Below are 24,654 nucleotides of genomic sequence, written 5' to 3'. Positions count from 1 at the left end.
GACAGCTGAAAAGTTTCACCTTCCTCTTCTCATCATCAGCAGGCACCGTCAAGTCCACATAAAGCTTGAACTCGTCCCTCCAGGCCTTCCATGCCTTCGAAAGATTCCCGGAGTCCGGGCACAAAGTTTGGGGTGGTTTTAATCCATCCATACGAAAGGCAGTAAGGATGCTAGGCTGCATGTCACTTCTCACTCCTTGCCGCGGAATCACTGCCGTGAAAAGTCTTCGACTCTGGCGAAGTCCGGTACCGCTGCCACCATGTTATATTCTGCTCTTAATGTACTCAAAAGACACAGAATTTAGAGTTTAATGAAACTCTTCACACAGGAACATTCAACCTGTGACATGCCGCTCTCCCCCTGTGTTACACCCTAAAATGTCCGTGTTGCTTCTTACATCAGAACAATAGTTCCTATTGTTATAGACTCAACACCCCAATCTCATAATCAGAACGCTTCCTTACTGAGACGTAGTGTTGAATTGAACTCCGCCGAATGGTGCCAAGGCTCTCCGTTGAGTTCTTTCGGATCAGGAATGCCGGTGGCCCACGATAACCGCCGTAGAAGGTCTGGTCAAAGTCGACAATGAGATGGGTTTGAAGAAAAACTCAGCGGTCCAAGCAGTTGTCCATGGGTCCGTCTCTCAGCGGCTCAAAGAGTCTTAATTAACATTCATCAGGATTGAATGCTCTTTGATCCTCACTTGACTTGAATGGTCACTTGTAGTCAAGCGTGAGGATCATAAAAACTACTGTTCTGGAAGACGAATGATCAATACTTCAAAACAGGAGAAAAAGAAAGTGGCGCTCAATCTTAGGCTGTAGGAAAAAGCCTTAGAATGCGTGCGTGAAGAATCAGGGATTGTTTAAATTGGATTTGAGTCCTGCGAATCCGGACTTAAATATAAAGAGTTTTGCGTCGTCAAAACTTGAAGAAACAAGGTGATTCGAAACAAGAATTAACAAGAGACATCAAAGAGGGTGAAGAAACTTTTTTACACGAGGATTTTACAAGAAGAATTTTACTTAGAAGAAGAATTTAGAAAGAGGGCGAACTCCTGAGAGACGAGCTGCTTTATTCTGGAGATGACTTTTATGAGGGGGCGGGGCCTAATATCTAACCCGCCTCCAATGTTTAACTTTTAATTTAATCCACTCCGAGTTCTTTACTTATTAAGAGCATAAGTAAGAACTATGATCATATGAACATCATCATGTCAATATTCGTATATAGAATTATCTCCGACCTTTAAACATTTCAAACAAATATGCAATGAAATAGACATTACGTCCAACCTGAAGACAGCTAGATGATTTCCGCCTGTATGGGAATGAAATCAGCATTATACCATTCAACATTCAAAAACACATTAATATAGTATGAAGAGTATAAAATAATATCTTGAAATAGTAAGTTTATAACTAGGACAAAATCACATATTAACTATCATAATTCCTCCGTCCTGAAACTCAGGCCGGTACAGCGCTCTTGCCACTAGGGGGCAGTAGTGCTCCACGTAAGATTCATGGAGAGTTCACCAGGTAATGTAATTTAGTCCTTCACTATCGTGTTGTATCCATTTCGTCGTAGATGATCGTAGCAGAATCTAACTTGCATTAAAGTGTTAGTCTTGATGTCATGAATACATATATCCGATTCAGGGATTGAACCGGAATTCTTTTATATCAGAAATGGGTTATGTTGGTTAAGACAGGTCAAGTCAGTTTGAGATAGTCCAGATCACATCAAAGGCCTCCCCTGTCATGTTGATTAACTCGACAGACGGCTGTCTTCCTGGGATTGTTTATTCTGAAAGTTGTTCACACGTATCCAAGTGGTCTGGTTCACCAACGTAGATTAAAGGCTTATTGCAAAAAGGTTTGTTTTTACAACGTCCTGTTCTTCACATTCCGATGCAAAGTCTCTTTGAAACAGTTAATCAAATGAATGGCTTTTGTTATCAGTAAACAAGAAGAGTGGGGTTTTCATTTGTGTCCTGTGAGTTTGGGCTCACTTCAGGTCAATACGTTACAAGCATCAAGATAAAACAGAAATAGACAAAATTATACGTATAGCCAATGATTATTGGTTCATATATTTCTTTTCACATTTGCAACAATTTTTGCCTTGTAGAGAGCTTCTGGACTAATCCTCAGTATCGGGTCACAGTTGAGATGTTATTCAGTGAGTGTTCTGCCAAACAAGGGGAAAACAGTATGCTCGTGCCAAAATCTCCACATTGGATTCTCCATATTTAAGGTAAGAAAAAAAAACAACGCCATTATTTTTTTACGTGGCTGACTTATGGCTATTCTTGTTGTTCTTCCAGTTTTTGAATTATGATTTCTGAATATTTCTGTATAAAAAACAATTCATTTTACATGAGACACCTTAAGATGATTTTTTAAACTAGATTTGATCAAATAAAATATTTTATTAATTTAAAGATAATTAAATTCCATGATTTTTATTTGCATTGTGTATATATGTGTTCATTTTGACATATTAACCAGAGTTATATTTATCTGTCTCCTTTGTTACCCGTTTCCCATCTTCAAAGCTGACCAAAGAAATAAGTAGCATTTTGACACAATCTTCAGGCACAGTATAAGCCCATCAAGTGTAGCTATGGAAACGACTCTGATGTGAGGCTTACATTTTTTAGCTCTGTCCACCAGAAAGTTTACATCTGAAGAAATCTTTGGGAGGAGAGGTGAAACATCTTCAAGATCTTCAACCAGTCCAGATGCCTTTGGATCAAGCTTTGAATTTACCTCGATGACTGAGAACCTGCAGAAATCATTCCTGTATTGACAAACAAGTGTCCCTATACAGGACTAAGTAAGTGCTTGAATTTCTTTAAGTTGGACTTATTTATGAGCTCCATGTTTGGAGGTTGCAATTCTTTCTAGTATGTTTTTTCAGAGATGTATTTGTAATAATTTGTAAATTTACAAATAAATGTAAATGTTTGAAGGAATGTGTTTGAGTACTCAATCAAAATGTATTTAATACATTGTTTTAATTTCAATTAGCTTAAACATTTTAAATAATGTCAATTGGCATTTTTTAATTGAGCCAACTTAAAATTATTAGTTTGCTCCAAGTGCCAAAAATGATTTTGGTGGAGTTAAAATTTAAGGTTGTACTAATTAAATTATTTACATTAAGTCAGTTAAAGCTAATCAATTATTTAATTGGGCACTATTTAAAATAATTGGTTTGCTCAAATTAAAATAATAGTTTGCGTTGAATTAAAAAATGTAGGTTGAAGGAAGTTACTTCATCACATTGAATCAGTGTAAAATATTTCATGTGATCACTTCAATTTTTTTAGGTTCATCCAATGTTTTATTTTTTTCAGTGTAGAACATTCAAATCTCAATCAGCTGGTTTAAAACTTGGCTTTGGAAGACCATACCTCAGCGTCTGGAGTCAGAAATAGTTGGTGGATATACAGGTGAGCAGAGGTGCTTTGTCACTTATATATTGCCTGTAAATGCCTGGTGGTCTTGTGTTTTGTTTCAAGACATGTAATTTACTACAAACCCCGCTTGTAGTCCCCTGGTGCTTAATCCTAAACCTCTGCAGGCTCCTATAGCGAGAGAAAGACAAAAGAGATAGAGACTTTCACTTTTGATTGACTGACCCTGCAGTGACCCTGAAGTTTTTTTCAGCCCAGAACATCCTTGACCTAGTTTGTTCGTGGGTTTATTATGCTCATATTGCTCATTAATCTTTAGAGTGAGAGCCTGTCAATAATTACTCAATTGTATTGGCAGCTGCACTGTCTGTTTTCAGTGAGAATGTGCTGCTGTACTACAAAGAAAAACTCAGTGATGCCCTCTGGATGGGAAAGCAAGGGAATGGAAAATAGTATAACCAATATTTTCATCAACTAAAACATCAAAATTGATAACTGCCAGTCACCAATAAAGTAGACACCCTAAGGCTGCTTTGTGAGAGATCAAGCTTACACTGGGCCAGTCCTATGAGGTCTGGGGATGACCCACTGACAGCAATATATCAACATTTAAAACAAATCAGAAATACAAAACACATTAAAATAACAATGATTTGGAATTCAAAAAGCATTCAAATAATAATTCATATCAATAATAACAACAGTGGCAGAAATAACTTAACCTAAGATACTGACCAACTCTGGAGATCTCTGAAGGTGGCTCTATGGGGTAGCCACTGGTGGATAGGACTTCCCCTGATTTCATAGACATCATCAGTTGTTTTATCATTATTACCAAACTTAACATGTTGGAGCGCTACACCACATACTGTTTATATTTGCGCTAATTAATTCACTAATTTGCCGTATGATTTCCTTCCCCATCCTCTTATATTTAGCTACAGTAAATATATATATAAAATGCCATATTTCATTATATATGTTATTTGACTTTTTCTTACAATACATTGTTTACTTTTTTTTCCAGTCTAGATAGCTTTACTACACAGAGAATTAACGCACACAGTTGAATTATTCACTAAAATATATATATATATTTTTAAAACAGCTTTGGACATGGTTAATCCAGACATGTTGAAACAAGTCAGATTTCTTCTGTGTGAAAATCAGGCACCCTTAAAAAAATTTGAGCAGTCATCACAAGTGTAATTAACTGATAAAGTCATGCAAGCTCAATCTTGGCTGGCACGTAAAGCATTTTGAACATATGGTGAACTTTAAGGCTGTAATTAGTTTTGAATGACAGTAAACGGCAATCATCCCCTCTATGGTACGCGTTACGATATCAATGAGCAAAAGAAATTGTTATGGTGTTTTTCCTACTTAAGTTGGACATTATAACATTTTTAAATCTATTTATTCATTTAAAGTTTGTTGCCTTGAGGCCACATTGTACCATAACGGACACATTTTAAATGTTTTAAATGTATTACACATTTCATATTTGATAAAAAAGTAGCAATCCAGCTGCTGCTCTCAGACAACATTGTACCATCATGGACCACAAATCAATATTTAAATGATCATATCAAATCATTCCAATCCATGTTGTTTCAATATAAAACATTTGATGTCACCATGACCTCATGCCAATAAGGACCTTTAGCCTAACAAGCATGCACATTCACACACAAGGACCTGCATGTACACAAGGTTATGGTGGTTAAAGGGATACTTCACCCATTGAAACATGAATGTTATGACCTTAAAAAGATTTTAAGTGGACCCAAAAGCAAGACCGGAAAACAGGGTGCTGGGTAAAGGGGTATTTATTGAGGTGAGGCTGAATGAGAGGCTGGGTGGTGAGGCGCTGGAGCTCGTTGGTTGGAGGCACTGGGGAAAAAAGAAGACAAGGGATAATAAGTCACAGGTACTTCCAAAGTACAAAAAGTCTTACTGATTCTGAAAGCCGATCTACCATGGTGTAGGCGGAAATAATCTGGCAGTTTGGGAGAGGTGAACCAGGGTATAAATGCTGCAGCTGGTGATTACAGAAGACAATCAGGTGAGTGATTGCAGAGAGCTCCAGCAGCCAATAAGCCACGCCCAGCCTCTGAAAGAAAAAACACAAGCCCCAAACCAAAAGCAGACCAGGAAAAATACAGTTTCTCCAAAATATACAATGTAGCAGTAGAAACATAGTAATAAAAACATTTACAGACATATTTACTTCAACACATAAGACCATTTCCTCAACTGATTCAGGGATTTCTTCCAGAATTGATCTTGGAAATTCCTGGCAGAAAACAGACTCTATGTCTGTGTCCATAGGCAAACAGTGAGAGCACCGACACTACCAGTCCGCCCCAGCTCGAGCCAGCCCCGGCTCATTCAATGTCACTCACTCAAATGGCTTAGTTTTGTCTCTTTGTCTCTCCATCTCCCTCTCTTAGGGCACAATGGCAGATGCAGCTCTTGTTCGATTGCTGGTCATCGTGAACAAAGACAATATTGTGAGAGTAGAGCTAAGCAATGGGATTCCTAACTCTCTGGACGAGCTAATTGAAGAAGTCCAGAATGCTTGTGGATTAGGGGGATACATGAGGCTGCAGTACAAGGACACTGATTTTGGAAACATCTTTGTGAATCTAACAACTGTCATTTAGGACCTTACAGTATCAGAGTTGTCCAGTTAGACCCTGATTCGACAACTATTGTCTTGTATCCAGTTGATCTCCCATTAAGTAGCAGTATTCCAGTTGAACCAGGCCGTGACAACTCCTCCCTCGGATCGTCAAATATAGATGACACTATACTACTTAGCAGCCCTTCCCCTGACTCACTAAGAACACAGCAGTGGCCAACAGCATTTCCCATCCCAACATTTTCCTTTGACACAGAATGTCAACTACAGAAGGGAAATGCAGAGTACACAAGAAGCCATTCTAGACTGACAGGAATGCTGTCTGACATACTGGAGAAACTAGCTGAAAGAGTCTACACATACAAAGCATACCGTACAGATGCAGACTTCAGTGAAGTTGCTTTGGCACTGACAAAGAAGCACTCCTGCTTGAGAGAACCAGGGTCTTACAATGAGAGCTATGGCTGGAAACAAAGACTGAAAGTAGAAATGGCCAACTACCGGACTCTGCTTAAGGCACACAGCACATCTGCTGAGCTCACTGTTAATTCTTCCAAATCCAAGTCTCGAGAGGAGGCCCACCCTGCAAAGAATTTGAAGAGACCAAGACGAGCCGAGGTTAACCATTTTCCACCCTTACCTAGTGGTGAGACTCAAGAAAGCCTGGAACAGGAGAGGATTTTCCTATTGATGGAAAACCAGAAAAGAAACAACCGTCCAACATTAAAGGACAAGATGGCAAAGACATTTGGTTACAGAAAACAAGAAATCATGCACAAGATGCCGAGCGTTGACGACATCCTGGAAAGATGGCCTGCACTTTTTCAGATGGATGAGGTATGTTTTTTTTGTGTCTACCAGTTGGTGTTTACTTCAAGCTTTATGTTCTGGCTTTAATAAATAGAGGAGAATGTATTGTTTTGCACAAAATGCAGGGTCTTTCAATAAATCTATTGCATCCCCAATATTGATGTCTCATTTAAAATGTAAAATCTATTAAAGGTGATTTTTGTGCAGATGGATCAAACCTTAGGCTCTTTGATAAATATAAATAAGTTGTGTTGAACTATAGGAACAAGTAACTGACACACTTAAAAGCTTCACAAACAAGCAAAGTGTTTCAGAGCATTTTGGTATTCAAATTTAAGAGGGGAATGGGAGAAACAATTTCAACAACTATATCAGCAATATCACATCAAATAAAGGAGTTTAATGGCAGGAAAGTACTATCCAGGTCTCCATGAAGGCCTGCCTGGAGGTAAATTAACTGATTGGTTTTATCTTGCTATATTGATAATGATGTTATTCTCCAATTTGTTTTTATGCTCTATGTTGTTTTCTAGATCAGTGCTGAGTTCCTAAGAATTACCACCCTTGGAGACAAAGTTCTTGGCACAGATGGACAAACATACCCCGAAACTGCTGGAGGTCATCAGGAGCAAGGGGGGACTTATAAAAGAAAAAGCTGCAAGGACCTTGCAGGCTTTCGATGAGGTATGTATGGATGAAGTGTGGGGTATATGACAAAATTGTCCTTGCGTGGCAGTAATTTTCATTGGAAGTAACTGTTTTTTTTCAGACTGTGGACATCAACACCAGAAGGGAATATATCCTCAAACTGGTGATGATCCACCTTGGTGAACCTGTTTACCAGCTTATCAAAGATCTCCAGGTAAAGCCTGAGTCCTGACACAATAATGTTCAAACTATTTGAACCCCACTGCCACTGCTACACAATCACAAAAAGGTTCATTACTTAATTTTACTGTTTTATTAAAGGTCCCATATTATGCTTTTTCTGGTTTTATATGCCCTTTAGGGTAAGGGTTAACCCTAAGTCTATCAACTTGAGCTAGATCTAGTGCAGCTGTTTCTTAATTGCAATAACATTTTGCCATTACAGTGTACGACGTAAAATAAAATATTTTCACACAGTCCTTAGCAGATGATTTAGTGTAGTGATTGTCCCCTCGTGATGGCTTAGCTTGCTCACGTCCTCCATTTTTTTAAGAAACTGTCTGAATTAATTGAGGGTATAAGGGTATGTAATGGTCAAGTTATGCTGATAAACTGTATGCTTAAACTTTTAACACAAACTTTTCATCTCACTCTCAAATGAATGTTTGAACCTCATGCATCCTTAACTAGTGCTACACGATTTAATGAAATCACAACCTTGATTTTACTGACACATCCTTTATAATCAGAGGTGTAAAGTAATGAATTACATTTACTCGTGTTATTGTAATTGAGTAGTTTTTTGGTGTACTTACTACTTTTTAAGTCGTTTTTAAAATCTGTACTTTTACTTTTACTTAAGTAGGATTTCTGTTAAGTATTGTAATTCGCTACATTTTAAATCACATCCTGAGTAAAACAAATAGGCCTGCTATGAATAAATTTTCGCTCATGGCACCGGAGCGACGAGAGACAGAGAGACGGAGAGACAGAGAGCGAGAGAGAGAGAGAGAGAGAGAGAGCCTTTTCTTGGCTCGGTGCCACTTCAGTTAATGCAGCACGGATAAGCACCTCCACTAGAGCGGGTCTACTTGCTGAAAGTGTTTATAAACTGATGTCTCATTGTCTTAAGTCCAAGATGATTAACATAAGTTGGCTGTGGTTCTTACTCTTGGGCAAAGACGTGGCTGAGGATGCTTTTTCTCACTGCAGCGTTCGCTACTACAATCGCCGCTGCCGCTCCGAGTGATAAACAGATTTAGTTCCGGAAAGTTTTTCACAATAAAAGTCCCTAATTGTCATCTCTGTGATGTGCTTTTATTTTGAAGCAGACGTATGAGGAAGTTGGGTGTTATAAGCTGCTGCAACTTAACACATCTCAGATGTGCGAAAAAAAATACTTCAAACCAGACAGATTCAGTTAGAAGCTTCAGTAGCCTGCTATTAGGTAAACAAACAGTGACTAAAACATCTAATATTTAAGCTCATAAAGGCTCATTTTAAAACAATAAATGGATTATCTTTCATCTCAGGTTTAGTTGCAGCTAAGTCAGCCTTTGAGGCTGTCTTTGAGACTAACCAGCCTCAGAATAATAAAACTAAAAACACTAAAATCCTCTTTACATTTTTTATGATTGAGACAAAGATCCTTTTAGTATTTTCTTAAATAATTTAGAGGCTTAATATGTGATTTTTCACACTTGAATGTAATAGAAATCAAGTATATCCTCTGAAAATAACTCTGTGAGTCATGACTGTCTACAATGGGTGTAACACCTGAGTCTCGCTGTCTGTGATGCTTTCAGAGTTTTACGAGTCCTATCTTCAGTTTGTTTACATCGCCGGGATGGCCGGTCAGCTCCTCCCCTTGTGTATAAAAGTTGTTTAATTGAGGGACTAGAGAAAAGAAGAATAACATACTGTACTCACTGCTTAACTGTGTTTCTAGATCACGCTCATTTCAGGTAAATTTACATGCAGTGTGAAGATACGAGCATAATAAAGATCGCTAGCATTAGCATGCTAACACAACAATGCGGCATGAGTTGTTATGGGTTCATGCTGGTGCTCAAGGGCGACATCTGCTGGATCAAAAAATCGCATATAAAGCCTTTTAAACATTTCCCTTCATAAAACAGCTGATTACTTGAACATATAATCCTTGATTATTTATTCATTATTATGTATATTTTGTTTTTGTCAATGGGGTAGAAAAGAAAATGTTTATCTGAAAAGATAAATCTTTGTAAAGAATGGCCTTTAATTAAAAAAAACTTTGAGATTAATATCCCCTCGTCCTTTTTGCACGACACACGAGAGATGCATTGTTAAAAAAAGTAACTAAGTAACTTTTACTTAAAGTACATTTTAAACTGGTACTTTTACCAGTTTAAAATTTGATCAAAGTAACAGTACTTTTACTTGAGTAGAATATATTAGTACTCTTTACACCTCTGTTTATAATTTACTATTGTATCCCATATTCTATTGGCTTCCTTGAAAATATTTCTCGGAAACATTTATAAAGGAGGAACTATCTCATCGGTTTCCAGGATGTGTCAGTCTCAATATAAAATGTTTTTTAGCTATAAAACCACACAGCGATTCTTCTGTGAATGAGATCGATAAAGTAAAATTTAAAAAAAGTTGTCTGATTTTAACCTGGGTGAAAGTTAATTCCAGTGACTGGTAGTTATCAATTTTGATGTTTTAGTTGATGAAAATATTGGTTATACTATTTTCCATTCCCTTGCTTTCCCCTCCAGAGGGCATCAGAGTTATTTTTTTGTAGTACAGCAGCACATTCTCACTGCAGCTGCCAATAAGATTGAATAATTATTAACAGGCTCTCACTCTAAAGATTAATGAGCAATATGAGCATAATAAACCAAACTAGGTCAAGGATGTTTTGGGCTGAAAAAAACTTCAGGGTCAGTCAATCAAAAGTGAAAGTCTCTATCTCTTTTGTCTTTCTCTCGCTATAGGAGCCTGCAGAGGTTTAGGATTAAGCACCAGGGGACTACAAGCGGGGTTTGTAGTAAATGACATGTCTTGAAACGAAACACAAGACCACCAGGCATTTACAGGCAATATATAAGTGACAAAGCAGCTCTACTCACCTGTATATCCACCCATATGTATTTCTGATTTGTTTTAAATGTTGATATATTGCTGTCAGTGGGTCATCCCCAGACCTCATAGGACTGGCCCAGTGTAAGCTTGATCTCTCACAAAGCAGCCTTAGGGTGTCTACTTTATTGGTGACTGGCAGTTATCAATTTTGATGTTTTAGTTGATGAAAATATTCTTTATACTATTTTCCATCCCCTTGCTTTCCCATCCAGAGGGCATCACTGAGTTTTTCTTTGTAGTACAGCAGCACATTCTCACTGAAAACAGACAGTGCAGCTGCCAATACGATTGAGTAATTATTGACAGGCTCTCACTCTAAAGATTAATGAGCAATATGAGCATAATAAACCCATGAACAAACTAGGTCAAGGATGTTCTGGGCTGAAAAAAACTTAAGGGTCACTGCAGGGTCAGTCAATCAAAAGTGAAAGTCTCTATCTCTTTTGTCTTTCCCTCGCTATAGGAGCCTGCAGAGGTTTAGGATTAAGCACCAGGGGACTACAAGCAGGGTTTGTAGTAAATTACATGTCTTGAAACGAAACACAAGACCACCAGGCATTTACAGGCAATATATAAGTGACAAAGCAGCTCTGCTCACCTGTATATCCACCAATTATTTCTGACTCCAGACGCTGAGGTATGGTCTTCCAAAGCCAAGATTTAAACCAGTTGATTGAGATTTGAATGTTCTATCAATGTGTTTGGTATTGGCATGTAGCAGTTCTGTGCTTTTTGGATGCTCTATCTCTCTCTCTCTCTCTGTCTCTCTCTCTGTCTTCTTGCTCAATCATGACTGTCTGCTCTTTTCAATATAGGGCTTCATTTACTACAGCAGAATTAGTTTTCTGCAAATGTGAGGAATTAAAAACAATTTAAAAAAGGTTACAATCCCAATGGAGCTAGGAAAGTTTAATAATCCTAAATTGGCTTTTACTTGTATTTTATTTTTTAAAAGTTCAATAAATATTGGCTGGAAGCGGGAAAGGTTTCGTAGAAAATGATCAAGGAGAGATCAACTTGTATAACCTACTGGATACAGCTCATCTTCCATTAAGATATGAATATGCACTTCTTGATTTAGAATTAAGAAATGCATATGTACTTCATTTTGTATTTAAAAGATTCTTTGAATGTTTTCATTATCGCAAAAATGGTCCTGGATCTCATTTTTCTTAGCTGAGCCAAAAAGTGTTACAATGCCTCCCCCCGGTGTGTGTCTGAACATTATGGAGGCTCGTCAGAAGAAAGAAGGTTATGGAAGTCCTGACAACCCTGAGAAGTTTCTCAACCAAGACTATCAGCAGCTGAAACAATACTGCCTCATCCAAGGAGTGAGATACATAGATGAAATGTTCCTCCCTGACAGGAACTCCATCGGTGAAGGGATACTGAGTCCCTCTGACATGGACCGAGTGGTTTGGCTGAGACCATCGGTGAGTATTAAAAAAAACGTTTTAACAGCAGAAGAGGCCGTGTACCACTGATGCAATAGCTTGTTGTAGTCTGTAACTGACAGTAAATTAATTATGTTGAGCTAAAACTGATCATTTTTCCAATGATTCGATGTTTTGCATTTTAGAATAATCGCCAGGCTCTGCACCCAATCCCTACCTGGCTAGTTGCATGTTTTGTCTTTGTAACTAGTAATAACTTGACTATGGTAATATACATAGTATAGTCTTTTAATGCCATACAAGCTGCTTGTAGTCAGGTTTGTTTTCAGGTCTCTGGTGAATATTCTTACAATTCTCATCATGCCTTGTGACACCGTTTGAAACTATTTAAGGTTAACTACTATTCCAGTAGTTAACCCTTTATGGCCAGTATTCTTTGCAGTTAGGTTAGCTCATGTCCTGGATGTGCTGCAGGGTATGGATAATGTTAGAGGACTGTTTCTTGATATGGAAAACTGCTTAGAGTCTAAGGCTCAGTCCCACAGTTTGTAAAGCTGAATTTGGGAAAGCAGTTGTTTTGAAAGGAATTTTAGAATTTGACTATGAAGTAGTTTAATGGCCATTATATTTAGTAAGAATAATTTATTTACACGTGTAATACTTCAGTATTGCTGTGTGCCTGTTAGTATCTAATCAAACTACTTTAAACCTTGAAAGAGTTTTTTATTCTGTTCTTATTTGTTTACACTGTCTTTGTTTCAGAAAATTGCTCCTAATCCAGCCTTTGTAGTTGATGGATTGTCAAGGTTTGACCTTGGTCAAGGGCTTATAGGTAAAGTAGTTTATTATTTGTAAGAATTGACTGTTGTGCATTTTTGTTTTCTGACAACTCAATGACCATATTTCCTCAGGAAACTGCTGGTTCCTTGCATCTATTGGAGCTCTGACATTCCAGGAAAAGATCCTTGGGCAAGTCGTCCCCCTTGAGCAAACGTTTGAGGAAAACTATTGTGGGCTGTTCCACTTCAGGGTAAATACTAGAAGCAAACCTGGTTGTTATTTTTGAGTGGGATCATTTCATTAAACACTGACTGAACATTCACATTCTGCAATAATGATTTAATTTATAGTCACAAAAACGTAGATTAATCTCAAAAAGGACCATCAACCACTTTGTATGATCCGTAACAAGTGACAGTTATCACTATGAGCTCACAAAAGAAACATACTTCACAAGTACCTTTTTTTAGCATTAAATGCATTCAGTACTTTGGAATCCATTGAAATTTCCTTGAAATACTCCTTTGGAATACTTGAAAGACTTTCCCAATGGTTTTAAGACTGAACTGTACAATTTATTTTTGAAATAATTGATATATAGAAAATATTTAAAAACAAACACCATTACTCATCCATCATTATGTGTAACAATATGAGAAATAAATGTTGTGATAATCCAAGCATAACACTGGTGACAAACAACACATACAGTGACTTTTTTGTTTCGGGTTAACTGCCATTGATTCATAAATGGATGTAAAGATGTAAAGAGGAACTTTATTCCCTTTTCTTTTGACATTTCAGTTCTGGAGATTTGGGAGTTGGGTGGATGTCATCATTGACGACAAGCTTCCAACAATCAATGGAAGACTTATCTTTGTTCACTCCAAAGACCAAAACGAGTTCTGGCCTGCTTTGATGGAAAAAGCATATGCCAAGTATGTAAAGAACAGTTATATTTTCAGACTTGAATTCATTTTATTTTGTTATTTTTGTCCAATTTCTTGATCCATCATATTAATATAACACAACCATATGTTAGGGTGTGTGGTTCTTATACCGATATGAACGCTGGAACTCCTGCAGAAGCCATGATGGACTTCACTGGTGGTGTTCACATGTGTATCCAGCTGTCAGATCCCCCTCAAAACCTTTGGGAGCTGATGTACAGGGCTAGCCAGTCCAAGACCTTGATGGGCTGTGGTACATTTCAAGGGGTGATTTTAATTTTTCTCCTGATGACAATGCCATATACCATACCCTTTCCAAACTTCACTTCAGTTGTTTTTCTTTCTTTTTTTGAAATTTTCCTCCACCATATTTACTTCACCTACTGTAATCCCATATGAAGCAATAGCCCAGTGCTTAACACAAAAAAATAGAAATAGTCACGAGTGTGGTGTCCAACTTCTTACCTCCCTCTTGGGGAAAGAGTGGATTAATGTATTAAAAGTACACCCATCTTTTATTCATAATGTATTTGCTGATTGTTGTTAAATGTTTATAGAGGCTGCTCTCACACTAGTCCTTTTCAGACTTCCCTTTTATTTTTGACCTAACATAGACACTGTTCTGGTTTTTTAAACACACATTTGTCTTTTTTATTAATGAAGTTGTCTTTGGCTTTTAGGAAACATCTGACAATAACGTATTGTTAAATGGATTAGTCCAAGGCCATGCATACACTGTGACTGGTGTTAAACAGGTGAGGACTTATTCATAACGGTTATTGACAAGAAGCAAACTTATTTCTGGAATTATTATTGTAATGATGTTCATAACAATGGCTCTGTCATGATGATACTTTTCAGTTGATGAGCCGAGAGAAACTGGTCGAGCTCGTGCGTTTGTGGAACCCCTGGGGCAAAGGAGAGTGGAAGGGAGACTGGAGTGATCGGTAGTACTAACTTACACTTGACTGTCTCACAAAAACATGTCTGTAATTAAATGTAGGAGATGAATACAGAGAATTTTTAGTGGCAAAATAAGAGGACTTATTGCATCTATTCACTGTAACACACACTTGTACTCAACTGTCTTTAAAACTCCTGTGAGGAATTTTTTGGTTTGCTTTGCGCCAATTTTGGCACCTGCTGTTGACAGAGCATCTTATGGCTTTGCTGATCTTGTTGTGGGTGTAGGTAGTCTTTTCTGAAAAAATCATCCCCTATGTCTTTAAGCAGTCAAAAGAATCACTTACTGTAAACTGTTAAGTCTGTTCACAATCTGTTTCATGTCCAAAAATAAACAAACAAAAAAACCTAACAGGAACTTTAAGAATGCTTTTCACCACTTTTCATAACTACTTTTAACTGCAAACGCAAAAGGTCGCTACTAACAGGGGTCTTGATCTTTTCTCATACTCCTTTAAGGGGTGTTCACTGTTCATTCTGTATGTAGGCCATGAAAGGATTATAAAGGTCATTTTAGAAAGGGGCTTTGAGGAGCCTATACAAACTGTCTTTAGAAAATCTCCCTCCGGTTTTTAGAATATGGTTTTTCCAGCTACAGTGAAAAGAGCTCCTGTGTTATCTTGCCCTGAAGGCCGCTTAAAAGATTGTCTTAACATCTGCACCGCATTCCCCACTTAGTGACATATGTTAAAGCTGGCCTCTTAAAACACTTGATAATTGAACAATTCCTTCTCTCCTACTTCTTGAAATTTCTCCAAGGTCATCCCTGTGGAAAACTGTGAGTACTGAAGATCGTGAAATGTGCCTTTCAGTGGTGGATGATGGAGAGTTTTGGTAAGAACAAGCTGCAGAGGGCAGCATCCAGCCATGCTATAACTCTTTTTTTAACAAATATAGTCTTGTGTATATTAATACTGTGTTTGAAATATATGAGGGCTTTTTTTTCAATCGCCAAGCCTCTTATACAACTAGTTGTCTTGTTCCTCCCTCAATGTAAAATATGTCTTTAATTTCATCTGCATATGTCTCTGATGTCAACAGGATGACCCTGAAGGACTTTTGTACATTTTACTCAAATCTTGACATTTGCTCCTTGTGTCCTGACTTCCTTGATGGAAATCACTCCTCTCACTGGAAGAGTTCTTTACATGAGGGAAGATGGGTTGCAGGAACCACTGCTGGAGGATGCATGAACAATCAAGGTATTTCAAGCTCTTCTTTTTTTCTTCCATTACCCAGCTCATAATCTCAAACTGTCTTCAAGGCAGCAGAAAAGCATTCTACAAATAAAAAGCTGGATGTTGTTTGAGTGATTTCACTGATCTAGTGAACAATATTAAAGGGATACTTTAATAGGATACACCCATTGAAATATGAATCTGTATTGACATTGGGTCATATATGTAGTAGAAATGTGAAATACATTTTGAAGTTGGTGCCTTCTTGGCCGAGAAAAGGCAGAAAGTGTCTTTTTGGCTCATGTGGATGAAAGACACCAAATCCCAGAATGCACAGCACCACAGGCCACTCCCACTAAGGTCCTCTTCAGAATCAGAACTACTTTATTAATCCCAGAGGGAAATTCGATCGATACAGTTTCTCCAAACTATACAGTATAGCAGTAGAAATATAGTAATAAAAACATTTACAGACACATTTACTTCAACACATAAGGCCATTTCCTCAACTGATTCAGAGATTTCTTCCAGAATTGATCTTGGAAATTCCTGTCAGAAAACAGACTCTATGTCTGTGTCCATAGGCAAACAGTGAGAGCACAGACACTACTAGTCCGCCCCAGCTCAAGCCGGGCCGGGCTTCTCGTCCTCACCGCCGCCGACAGGCAGGCATTATGTCCCTGCGGCCAGCACTGGCAGCAGCACCTACAGCCAGCGACGGCCCCGACAGCCAGCGCTAGCGGCTCCGGCAGCCAGCGTTAGCGGCCCCAGCGGCTAACGGTGGTCAGCGATGGCCAGCGACGGGCTAAAACACAAGACCGGCCTCTCTGCAGCAGCCGTCTCGCCGCTATATTTATATTTTTTCGCCATTATGAGCTTTCTCCATAGAGCCTGTTACCATAGCTTCCAAGCAATATGGCGGATGTTAAGTTTTGATTCTGGGAGTGAGTTCCCACCCACTGATCTGTGATTGGTCTGTAGCTTCAGTGGTCAAAAATATGAGGAACTAGCGCTGTAGTTTCACACCGCTAACCGCAACAGCTTCCAGTGACGCAATATGACGATACTTGCGTCACTGGAAGCTCCTTTTCAGACTTAGAAATACAGAACTTTCCCGTCTCAGGGGGAAATGAGGGCAGGATGCACGACCATTCAAAAATACTACCAGGTTTCTAATGATACAAAGCTTAATGCAAATGGGTGGAGTATCACTTTAAGAACAAGACAAATAATAGTTATAATAAAGATCATGCTACCCTAACTTTAATACACAACTTCCACATAAGATGCTATAGAATACAGTTCTCATCTGTTTTAATGCTGTACTGTAATGAAGTGTTCATTCTGTAATAAATAAATTGATATTTCCAAATCAGGAACATTGAACGTTTTTCAGCTCGCCTTGTCTTTTTATTTCATTATCTGTTCCATTACTCACACTAACATTTTGATTTTAATGTCAATTCAAGACAGTTTCTGGACTAATCCACAGTACCAAGTCAGAATCGACGGTGAACATTCAGAGAAACATGGTGACAAAAACATGTTGGTGTCTCTCATGCAAAAACCTCACAAGAGGAACAGGCGCCTGGTCCAGAACCTGCACATTGGATTTTCTGTATTTAAGGTAATATGTTTTTTTTGTTTGTTTTCTTTTACTACATTAGTGTTTCTGGATTATAAGCACAAGGTGTCCACATTTTTGTGACAACAATATTTCTTCAATTTTGTTGTAGAAAATAGACATCTTCCCTAAAATGTAAAAAACTTCTATTTGTTGTATTTAACAAAGACTTTTTTAGACGGGCCTACCTGTTTACTAGCTGGTCAAGAAAATGTTCAGATTGAATCTACAGCTTACATGTTTGTAGCTTTATTGTCAGAAACTCAAAAACAACAACACAACATCATTATATTTTGAAAATAATTCACATCACACACTTTTCTTCCAATATAGAACTTGACTTTTGGTCAGATTCTGCCTATAATTCTGAGTTACTGTATATTTATAAAAACACAATACTGTGTTAAATCTTATGCTGATAATAAATGTATTGCTCTCTGTCCCATTCTCTTCTGCTGTTTTCTCTGAAGGTGACTGGACAAGTAAGAAACAATTTTATTCATATTAAAATTCTTCAGTATTTGAATAAACTGCAGTGAACTGATACATGCGTTTATAATCACAGAACAAGTCACAGATGGGTAAATTCCCAGCCTCGTTCTTCAGCAACAACAAACCTGTTGTGCAAAGTAAAAGCTATATGAATGCTCGTGAGGTGATGGAGATGATGAGTCTAGAGCCTGGTGAATATCTGATTGTGCCGTCCACCTTCAAACCCAATGAGACTGCATCCTTCATCCTGACCATTCTCTCCAAAGCAGAGACCCACGGCTAGTATGTTTCCTTTCTTATTCTACTGTGTGTCTCACAGTTTAAATACAAACAATCCAGAAATGACAAATATATCAGACATAATGATTCACAGTCATGCAAAGCAAACGTGCATTGCGTATGTCACAAAATCCTGGTGTTGTATGTTGGGGGAAAATTCAACGCATTAATCCTATTTGGAATGTGCTTGGTATTTTCCGACAGTGAGAACTCTGGTGACCACAAACATGAGCCAGTTGGAAAGGTGGGTATATATATGAATTATTTAACAGTAATGAGGTCCAAGTCAATCAGATATTTTACACTATACTCACTACCTTTTAAAACAAGTTTTCAAGTTCCTTCATCTTTTTCCCTACTTTCGTTTTTCAGCTCAAAAACGTCTCAAATGTGCAGGATGATGAAAACAAGAAAAAATTATTCCACCAACACTCTGACAAGGTAACAATTGTCACTCTCACATTTGACCTTATGTTAACTGTTGACTGAGGATTACAACTTGGGTCCTATTATTAAGTAGTTATTTTAAATTCTCTGTTGGCACTTCTTTGTTGTTGTTTGCACTCATCTTCAGATAACGTACTTGTCTTTGCTGCTCTCAAACTGAACTTTTAGTGGTAGCCATAACAAATGCTTTTGGTAGGATTGCAAAAGATTAAAAGATTTTCTATAAGATAAGTTGAGTTTATTCTTTGGCTAATAAATAAAGGAAGTTTTATCACAGATGTGTTTACTTGATATGTGACAGGGATTGTAGACTGATACAGGTACCAGAACGACTCTGGTTGTCCCCCATATGTTTGTCATATACAATGACAGTTAGTGTTTTTTTCAATTAACATCCAGGAGTCTTTAAACTTTCGCTTAAGCTTTTGTTCTTGACTAAATTTTGTTTTGATTTTATTTCTAGTATGAAGAAGTGGATGCTGAGCAGCTTCAGAGACTTCTGAATGACAGAATCCTCAAAGGTCTGGACTGAAAATAATAGCAAACAAAGAATAGTAGCTAACCTAACGTCGACATACATTACACATTTTTTGAATGGTAAAACTCTTATATGTTGAAAGGGGTAAGGATATAGAAGTTTTACTTTTGTTCCTTTTTATTATCTTATTTAAATTCTTTGGTTAGAAATAAAATATTTCATTAATTCATTAATTCATGCTATTTTAGGGTTTAGGTCACATTTGTCTCTTGCTGATTTTTCCATGTCTTCTTTTGATATTATAGGCGACCTAAAGTTTGGAGGATTCAGCCTTGATGCCTGTCGCAGCATGGTGGCTCTGATGGATGTATCCTGTTGTAAAGCATATTAAGATGAAATAGAACAAGAACAAGATTATGAATAAGTTGTAGTACTTCACTTCAAAATAGTGCCTTAGGCATTTCCTTTATGGTGAATGGGTGAAGCTTGTACTGTGCTTTTCTGACTACTCAAAGCATGTCTTACATTGTAGGTCACACTCACACCACATTCACAAACTGATGCTGCAGAGGCTCCTGTGTTAAGTGTCCATCTGTAATAACTAATGCCATTCACTCACATTAAAGTTGCAGGAGCCAACTCTACCACTGAGACACTTGAGTTGGCATAACTCACAGTACTAAACATGAATGTCTTGTTAAAGATCTGACAAAACTTTTGACATTTATTTACCTTAACGATGGATTGAAAAGACATCGATCACTGGAAAACTGAATGGTGAAGAATTCCTTCATTTGTGGAAGAAGGTTGTCACATACACGGTAAATAGAATCATTTCATCAGGAACACATTGTTTTTCTGTGATATTTGTGTTCAACCTTTAATATATATGCATCTAAGGAGGATATTTTCCTAAACTTTGCGCTTTTTGTCTCTTTTATCAGGATATTTTCTTCCTCACTGATGTTTCACGCACAGGAACACTGTCACTCAGTGAGCTGAGGAATGCATTCATGGCCTCAGGTAGACCAACTTAGTATTCATTCTTTTGACTGATAAAACTTTCATTGAATGTTATATAGCAACAGAAAGGTTCTTCCAAATCAGCTTTTCATTTAGCTTGTTGATTAGTTTTTACATTCTGCTAGATTCTTGTTTTGGTTCATCTTTCTCATAGAAAGCTAAATAAAAACCAAGCTTTTGTTAAGTAGACAAAATGGAGCAAATACAAGCTGAAGAGCCAGATATCTTCTTGGGAAAAAGGTGGTAACAAAAATGACTCCAAATGACTGCTTATGTTTCTTATGGCCACTGAAAAAGTTCAATGATATATCAATTGAATAATTATAATTATATGTCTACACAAAACTACAGTTATTTGGTCATTTACTTCAGCTTTGTATGTTTTTGAATGCAGATAATAAAAAAAAAAATGAATGATGATGATGGTATAATTTGACACTAAGCTCTTAATCTGTATGTTGAATAGGTATGAGTGTCAGCGATGACATGCTCAACCTGATGGCTGTGCGTTACAGTGACTCCACCCGACACATAACACTGGAGAGCTTCATCAGTCTCATTCTGCGTTGGGACTGCATGTGCAGTAAGTAGAGTGAAACAAATGATAACAGTAGAGAAGCCTTTTTGAAAAGTGTTCTTCCTCTACCCTTACTCTTTAAAGAACGCACATCCTTTTGGTGATACAGCTTCTTTGTGTTGTTCAACAGAAATCTTCAAAGAGTTGTCAGACGGAAAAGCCATGAGTCTGCGAGCGTCCGAGGTAATGAAAATACTGTTGAAGTTAGTTTCTCTGAAAAACAGAGGAAAGGAACATGTGTATGCTTTCTGTGATTGGAGTTCTTTTGTATACAAAGCACTGCATTAATAAACTGTCTTTTTTATTTTCAGTGGATGTACATTTCAATGTACACTTAATCCAAGGAGAAAAAGTGCAGAAGAAATCATGGATGCATTCGTCAACAACAACTGAGAACATAGAATGAATAACTAGCTACATTCTGTTTTTAACTTTTATTTGAATTATAATGTGAACACGATATGAAGCCAAAATCTTTCACCAGACCCTTTTGATGTTGTGCTGAAGATGAAATTGTCTTGTCATGGTTGCTGCATTTTTTTTTTATTGAGTTTTTAACTTGAACAATACAAATCGCTGCATGATGTACAGAATACAAAATATAAAGCCACTCATCCCTACCCAAACCCTCTCACCTCCCCGATCCACCACCAAAAACCACCCTCAGTCCCACCCCACAGCAATGCTTTGAACAACAATGATAGCATAATGTATTGTCTACATTTAAACATATACATACATTTATCCACGTACAGTTAGTGAACACAAATAATCCAGGCATTTGCAGCTGTTCTTATTAAACCCCATAATCATAAAGAGTGCTAAGTGTCATTCCAATTTGTTATCCCAGTAACAGTAGTGAAATAGTCAACTCAGCCTTTTTCCCCCTCATGGTGCATTTAATCTTTTCTAGTTTTAGATTGAACATGACTTCCTTCATCCACCTGGCATGGGAAGAAGGCTTAGGATCTTTCAAATGAAACAAGCTAACGACAAGCTAACGACATGCTAACAAGCAGGTGAAGGCGATAACATTACAAGGATTTCCTGACCAAATAGCATTTTCTGGTTTTACACTAAAAATGGCAGTAAGAGGATGTGGCTCAACTGATACATTGTAGGCCTCGCTTAAAGATTTCAAAATGGTCTCCCAAAAAACATGCAAAGAAGAGCATAGCCAAAACATATGAATTAAGGTGGCCGCTGCTGATTTACATTTATCACAAGTGGGGTCCAGATTTGGGTAGATTTTAGCCAACTTGGCATTTGTAAAGTGGAGACGGTGCACAATTTTAAATTGTATGAGCCCGTGTCTGCTGCAAGGAGATAAAGAGTGAACTTGTTTAAGAATAGCATTCCAGCGCTCAATTGGAAGTTTATCTAATGGTTGAGTAATAATTTCACAAACAGTTTCATAAATCTGGGAGATTAACCTTTTCTTGTCTGCATTAAGAAATAGCAACTCATCAACTGGAGAAGTTGGAGGTATGCTTGGAAAGAAGCTGTATTGTTTTCTAACAAAGTCCCTTAGCTGCAAATATCGAGTTTATTTGTGATCATTTATATTTTATTACTAGCTGGTCAAAGGATGCATATACTCCATCCAAAAAGAGGTCTTTAATATAGTGTATTCCGTTCCCATGCCAGGCACGGAAGGCCACGTCCATTAAAGCAGGCGTAAAAAGATGATTAGACACTATAGGGGCCATTATTGAAGGGCTTTGTAAGCCAAAATGTTTCCTAAATTGTCACCAAATTTTAAATGTGTGGATTGCCACATGATTTTTCATTGAACTACATTTAGAGATCTGTAAGGGAGAACAAACCATTGAATGAACAGGGACTCCAAAAGACTCTACTCGGACCCAGTCTGGCACATTCTCACTGCTGTGACCTTTGACCCAGAAGATCATTTTTTGAATGTTGCTTGCCCAGTAATAATACAAAAGATTGGGCATTGCCATTCCCCCTGCCCTCTTGGGCCTCTCCAGGAAGCGCCTGCTACTGCGGGGTTGTTTATTATTCCATGTAAATTTTGTGAGAATTTTATCAATCTGAGCAAATTGTTTCTTATGTATGCATACTGGTAAGTTCTGGAAAAGATACAAAAATTTGGGGAAAAAAGTTCATTTTAATTAAATTGATGCAACCTGCCATTGATAAAGGAAGGGTGTGCCATCGTTCCAAATCTTGTTTACATTTATCTTTATTTATGTTACATTTGAGAAGATTTTCAAAAGATCTAGGGACGATTATGCCAAGATACTTAAAGTGAGAGCTCACAAGTCTAAAAGGGAATATAGATGAGGGCATTTTTTGAGCAGCGGGGTTGACTGGATATAATTCACTTTTCTCTTTCTTCTTAAAATTCAGAGAAGGCATCATTGATCTGATCATGGTTTACAACAATGGAACCTGTTGTGGTCTTCATTTGCATAATTTGTCTTTCAACAAATGACTGGTGCGCTTGATGAGCAAGGAGCTTGCCTGACTTATCACCATGCTCGAAGATCAAGTGGCGTGCTTTAAGAATTAACTGCTCTACTTTTGCAGTTGAGGCCAATTCATATTCCGTTTAAAGGCTGATATTGTTTTGGAAGAGCTCAGGAGTTGGGGATTCAGCATATTGTCTATCGACCTCTGCTATACCATCAGAGAGCTCCTTAATTTTAGCCACACTCTCCCTTTTACTGTTCGCCCTAAAGCTAATAATATGGCCACACAGAAATGCTTTCAGGGTTTCCCATAGAATACAGTGGGCTACACCCGGGGCAACATTAGTCTCAATAAAAAGCTTGATTTGACTATTTATTAATTTAACAAATGTAGGTTCGGAAAGTAAAAGAAAGTTCAGGCGCCATGGCCTAAAAGGGGTGGGCTGATCTGAGAAAGTCAGTTCAAAAAATAGGGGGGCATGGTCCAAAATAACTATGCTGTGGTACAAGACCTGGTTGATATTGGGAATTAATCGAATGTCGATGAGGAAATAGTCAATTCGAGAAAACGTATGATGCACCGGGGAAAAAAAGGAATAAGCCCTGCTATTTTGATGTATACGCCTCCAGGGGTCACACAGGCCTAACTGCGCAGGCAGTAGACATTTTCAATGGCTGAGAAGGTCTGGACGATGAGCAATTCAGCACAGGATTCAGGGTACAATTCATATCCCCACCAATTACTAGTGAGTGACTGTCTATATTTGGGAGACTGGAGAAGAATGAATTAATAAAGTCTTCATTGTCCCAGTTGGGTGCATAAATGCTGGCCAGGGTGACAGGTTTGTTCAAGAGCTGCCCAGATACAATAATGTATCTATCATGTGGATCTGCAATAGTTTCGTAAGCTTCAAAGGGAATGTCTTTATGGATTATTATTGCTGTACCTCTGACTTTGGAATCAAATTTAGAATGGAACACTTTACCCATCCAACCCCTGTAAATCCTTTTGACATCTGCATTGCGAAGATGGGTTTCCTGCAGAAATGCTATGCCTACGTTAAGCTGCAAGAGATGAGCAAGAATTTGGTTTCGTTTACAAGGATGGTTAGCACCCTTCACATTCTACAATATAAAGGTTACTCTTCTGTGAAGCCTACTCGTTAAAAAAGAAACATGGCAGGTACCAGGAACTGTATTGCTGACTGGTTATGTATGACATCAATATTACAACTGCAATAGACCCAAAACGCAGTTAGACAAAAGGAGCAAAAACTTCTGTAGATATTAAGTAAAGACAGCAATGAAGCCCTCCCATCCCTTAAACCCTTACACTTACCGAAACTAAGTGCAATGTTCCCCCCCTGTTCACAAAA

The 24,654-nt window shown here is 37.9% G+C and overlaps 2 protein-coding genes across 4 annotated transcripts; both read left to right on the top strand.

The window, feature by feature from the left end:
• Window positions 1–723: 723 nt before the first annotated feature.
• LOC114920875 (uncharacterized) lies at window positions 724–10,554 on the top strand. Of its 2 annotated transcripts, XR_010669080.1 has the most exons (6): window positions 724–2,841; window positions 3,365–3,460; window positions 5,878–6,905; window positions 7,412–7,562; window positions 7,648–7,740; window positions 10,511–10,554. XR_010669080.1 is itself a non-coding variant. In XM_065966086.1 (5 exons), the coding sequence occupies exons 3-4, from the start codon at window positions 6,384–6,386 to the stop codon at window positions 7,559–7,561; spliced, it is 672 nt and encodes a 223-aa protein (XP_065822158.1). In that variant the 5' UTR covers window positions 724–2,841; window positions 3,365–3,460; window positions 5,878–6,383; the 3' UTR covers window position 7,562; window positions 7,648–8,013. The 2 variants fall into 2 exon arrangements, 1 of the variants encoding a protein (XP_065822158.1); XM_065966086.1 differs by lacking the exon at window positions 10,511–10,554 and having other exon boundaries at window positions 7,648–8,013.
• Window positions 10,555–11,129: 575 nt separating this feature from the next.
• Window positions 11,130–21,662, top strand: LOC109992138 (calpain-1 catalytic subunit). Of its 2 annotated transcripts, none has more exons than XM_020644630.3 (22): window positions 11,130–11,295; window positions 11,835–12,091; window positions 12,815–12,884; window positions 12,964–13,082; window positions 13,637–13,770; window positions 13,875–14,049; window positions 14,463–14,537; window positions 14,644–14,729; window positions 15,505–15,579; window positions 15,787–15,947; window positions 17,393–17,550; window positions 18,018–18,029; window positions 18,113–18,321; window positions 18,523–18,562; window positions 18,691–18,759; window positions 19,229–19,286; window positions 19,549–19,610; window positions 19,996–20,064; window positions 20,188–20,266; window positions 20,733–20,849; window positions 20,974–21,026; window positions 21,155–21,662. In XM_020644630.3, exons 2-22 carry the CDS (start codon window positions 11,855–11,857, stop codon window positions 21,179–21,181), a joined length of 2,085 nt encoding a protein of 694 aa, XP_020500286.1. In that variant the 5' UTR covers window positions 11,130–11,295; window positions 11,835–11,854; the 3' UTR covers window positions 21,182–21,662. The 2 variants fall into 2 exon arrangements, with proteins under 2 accessions (XP_020500286.1, XP_065822157.1); XM_065966085.1 differs by having other exon boundaries at window positions 11,141–11,167.
• Window positions 21,663–24,654: the final 2,992 nt, after the last annotated feature.

Source organism: Labrus bergylta, chromosome 18 (assembly GCF_963930695.1).
Source record: "Labrus bergylta chromosome 18, fLabBer1.1, whole genome shotgun sequence".
Classification (NCBI taxonomy): Eukaryota; Metazoa; Chordata; class Actinopteri; order Labriformes; family Labridae; genus Labrus; species Labrus bergylta.
The sequence above is the reverse complement of the archived record's forward strand: the minus strand, read 5'-3'. Positions and strand labels throughout refer to the sequence as shown.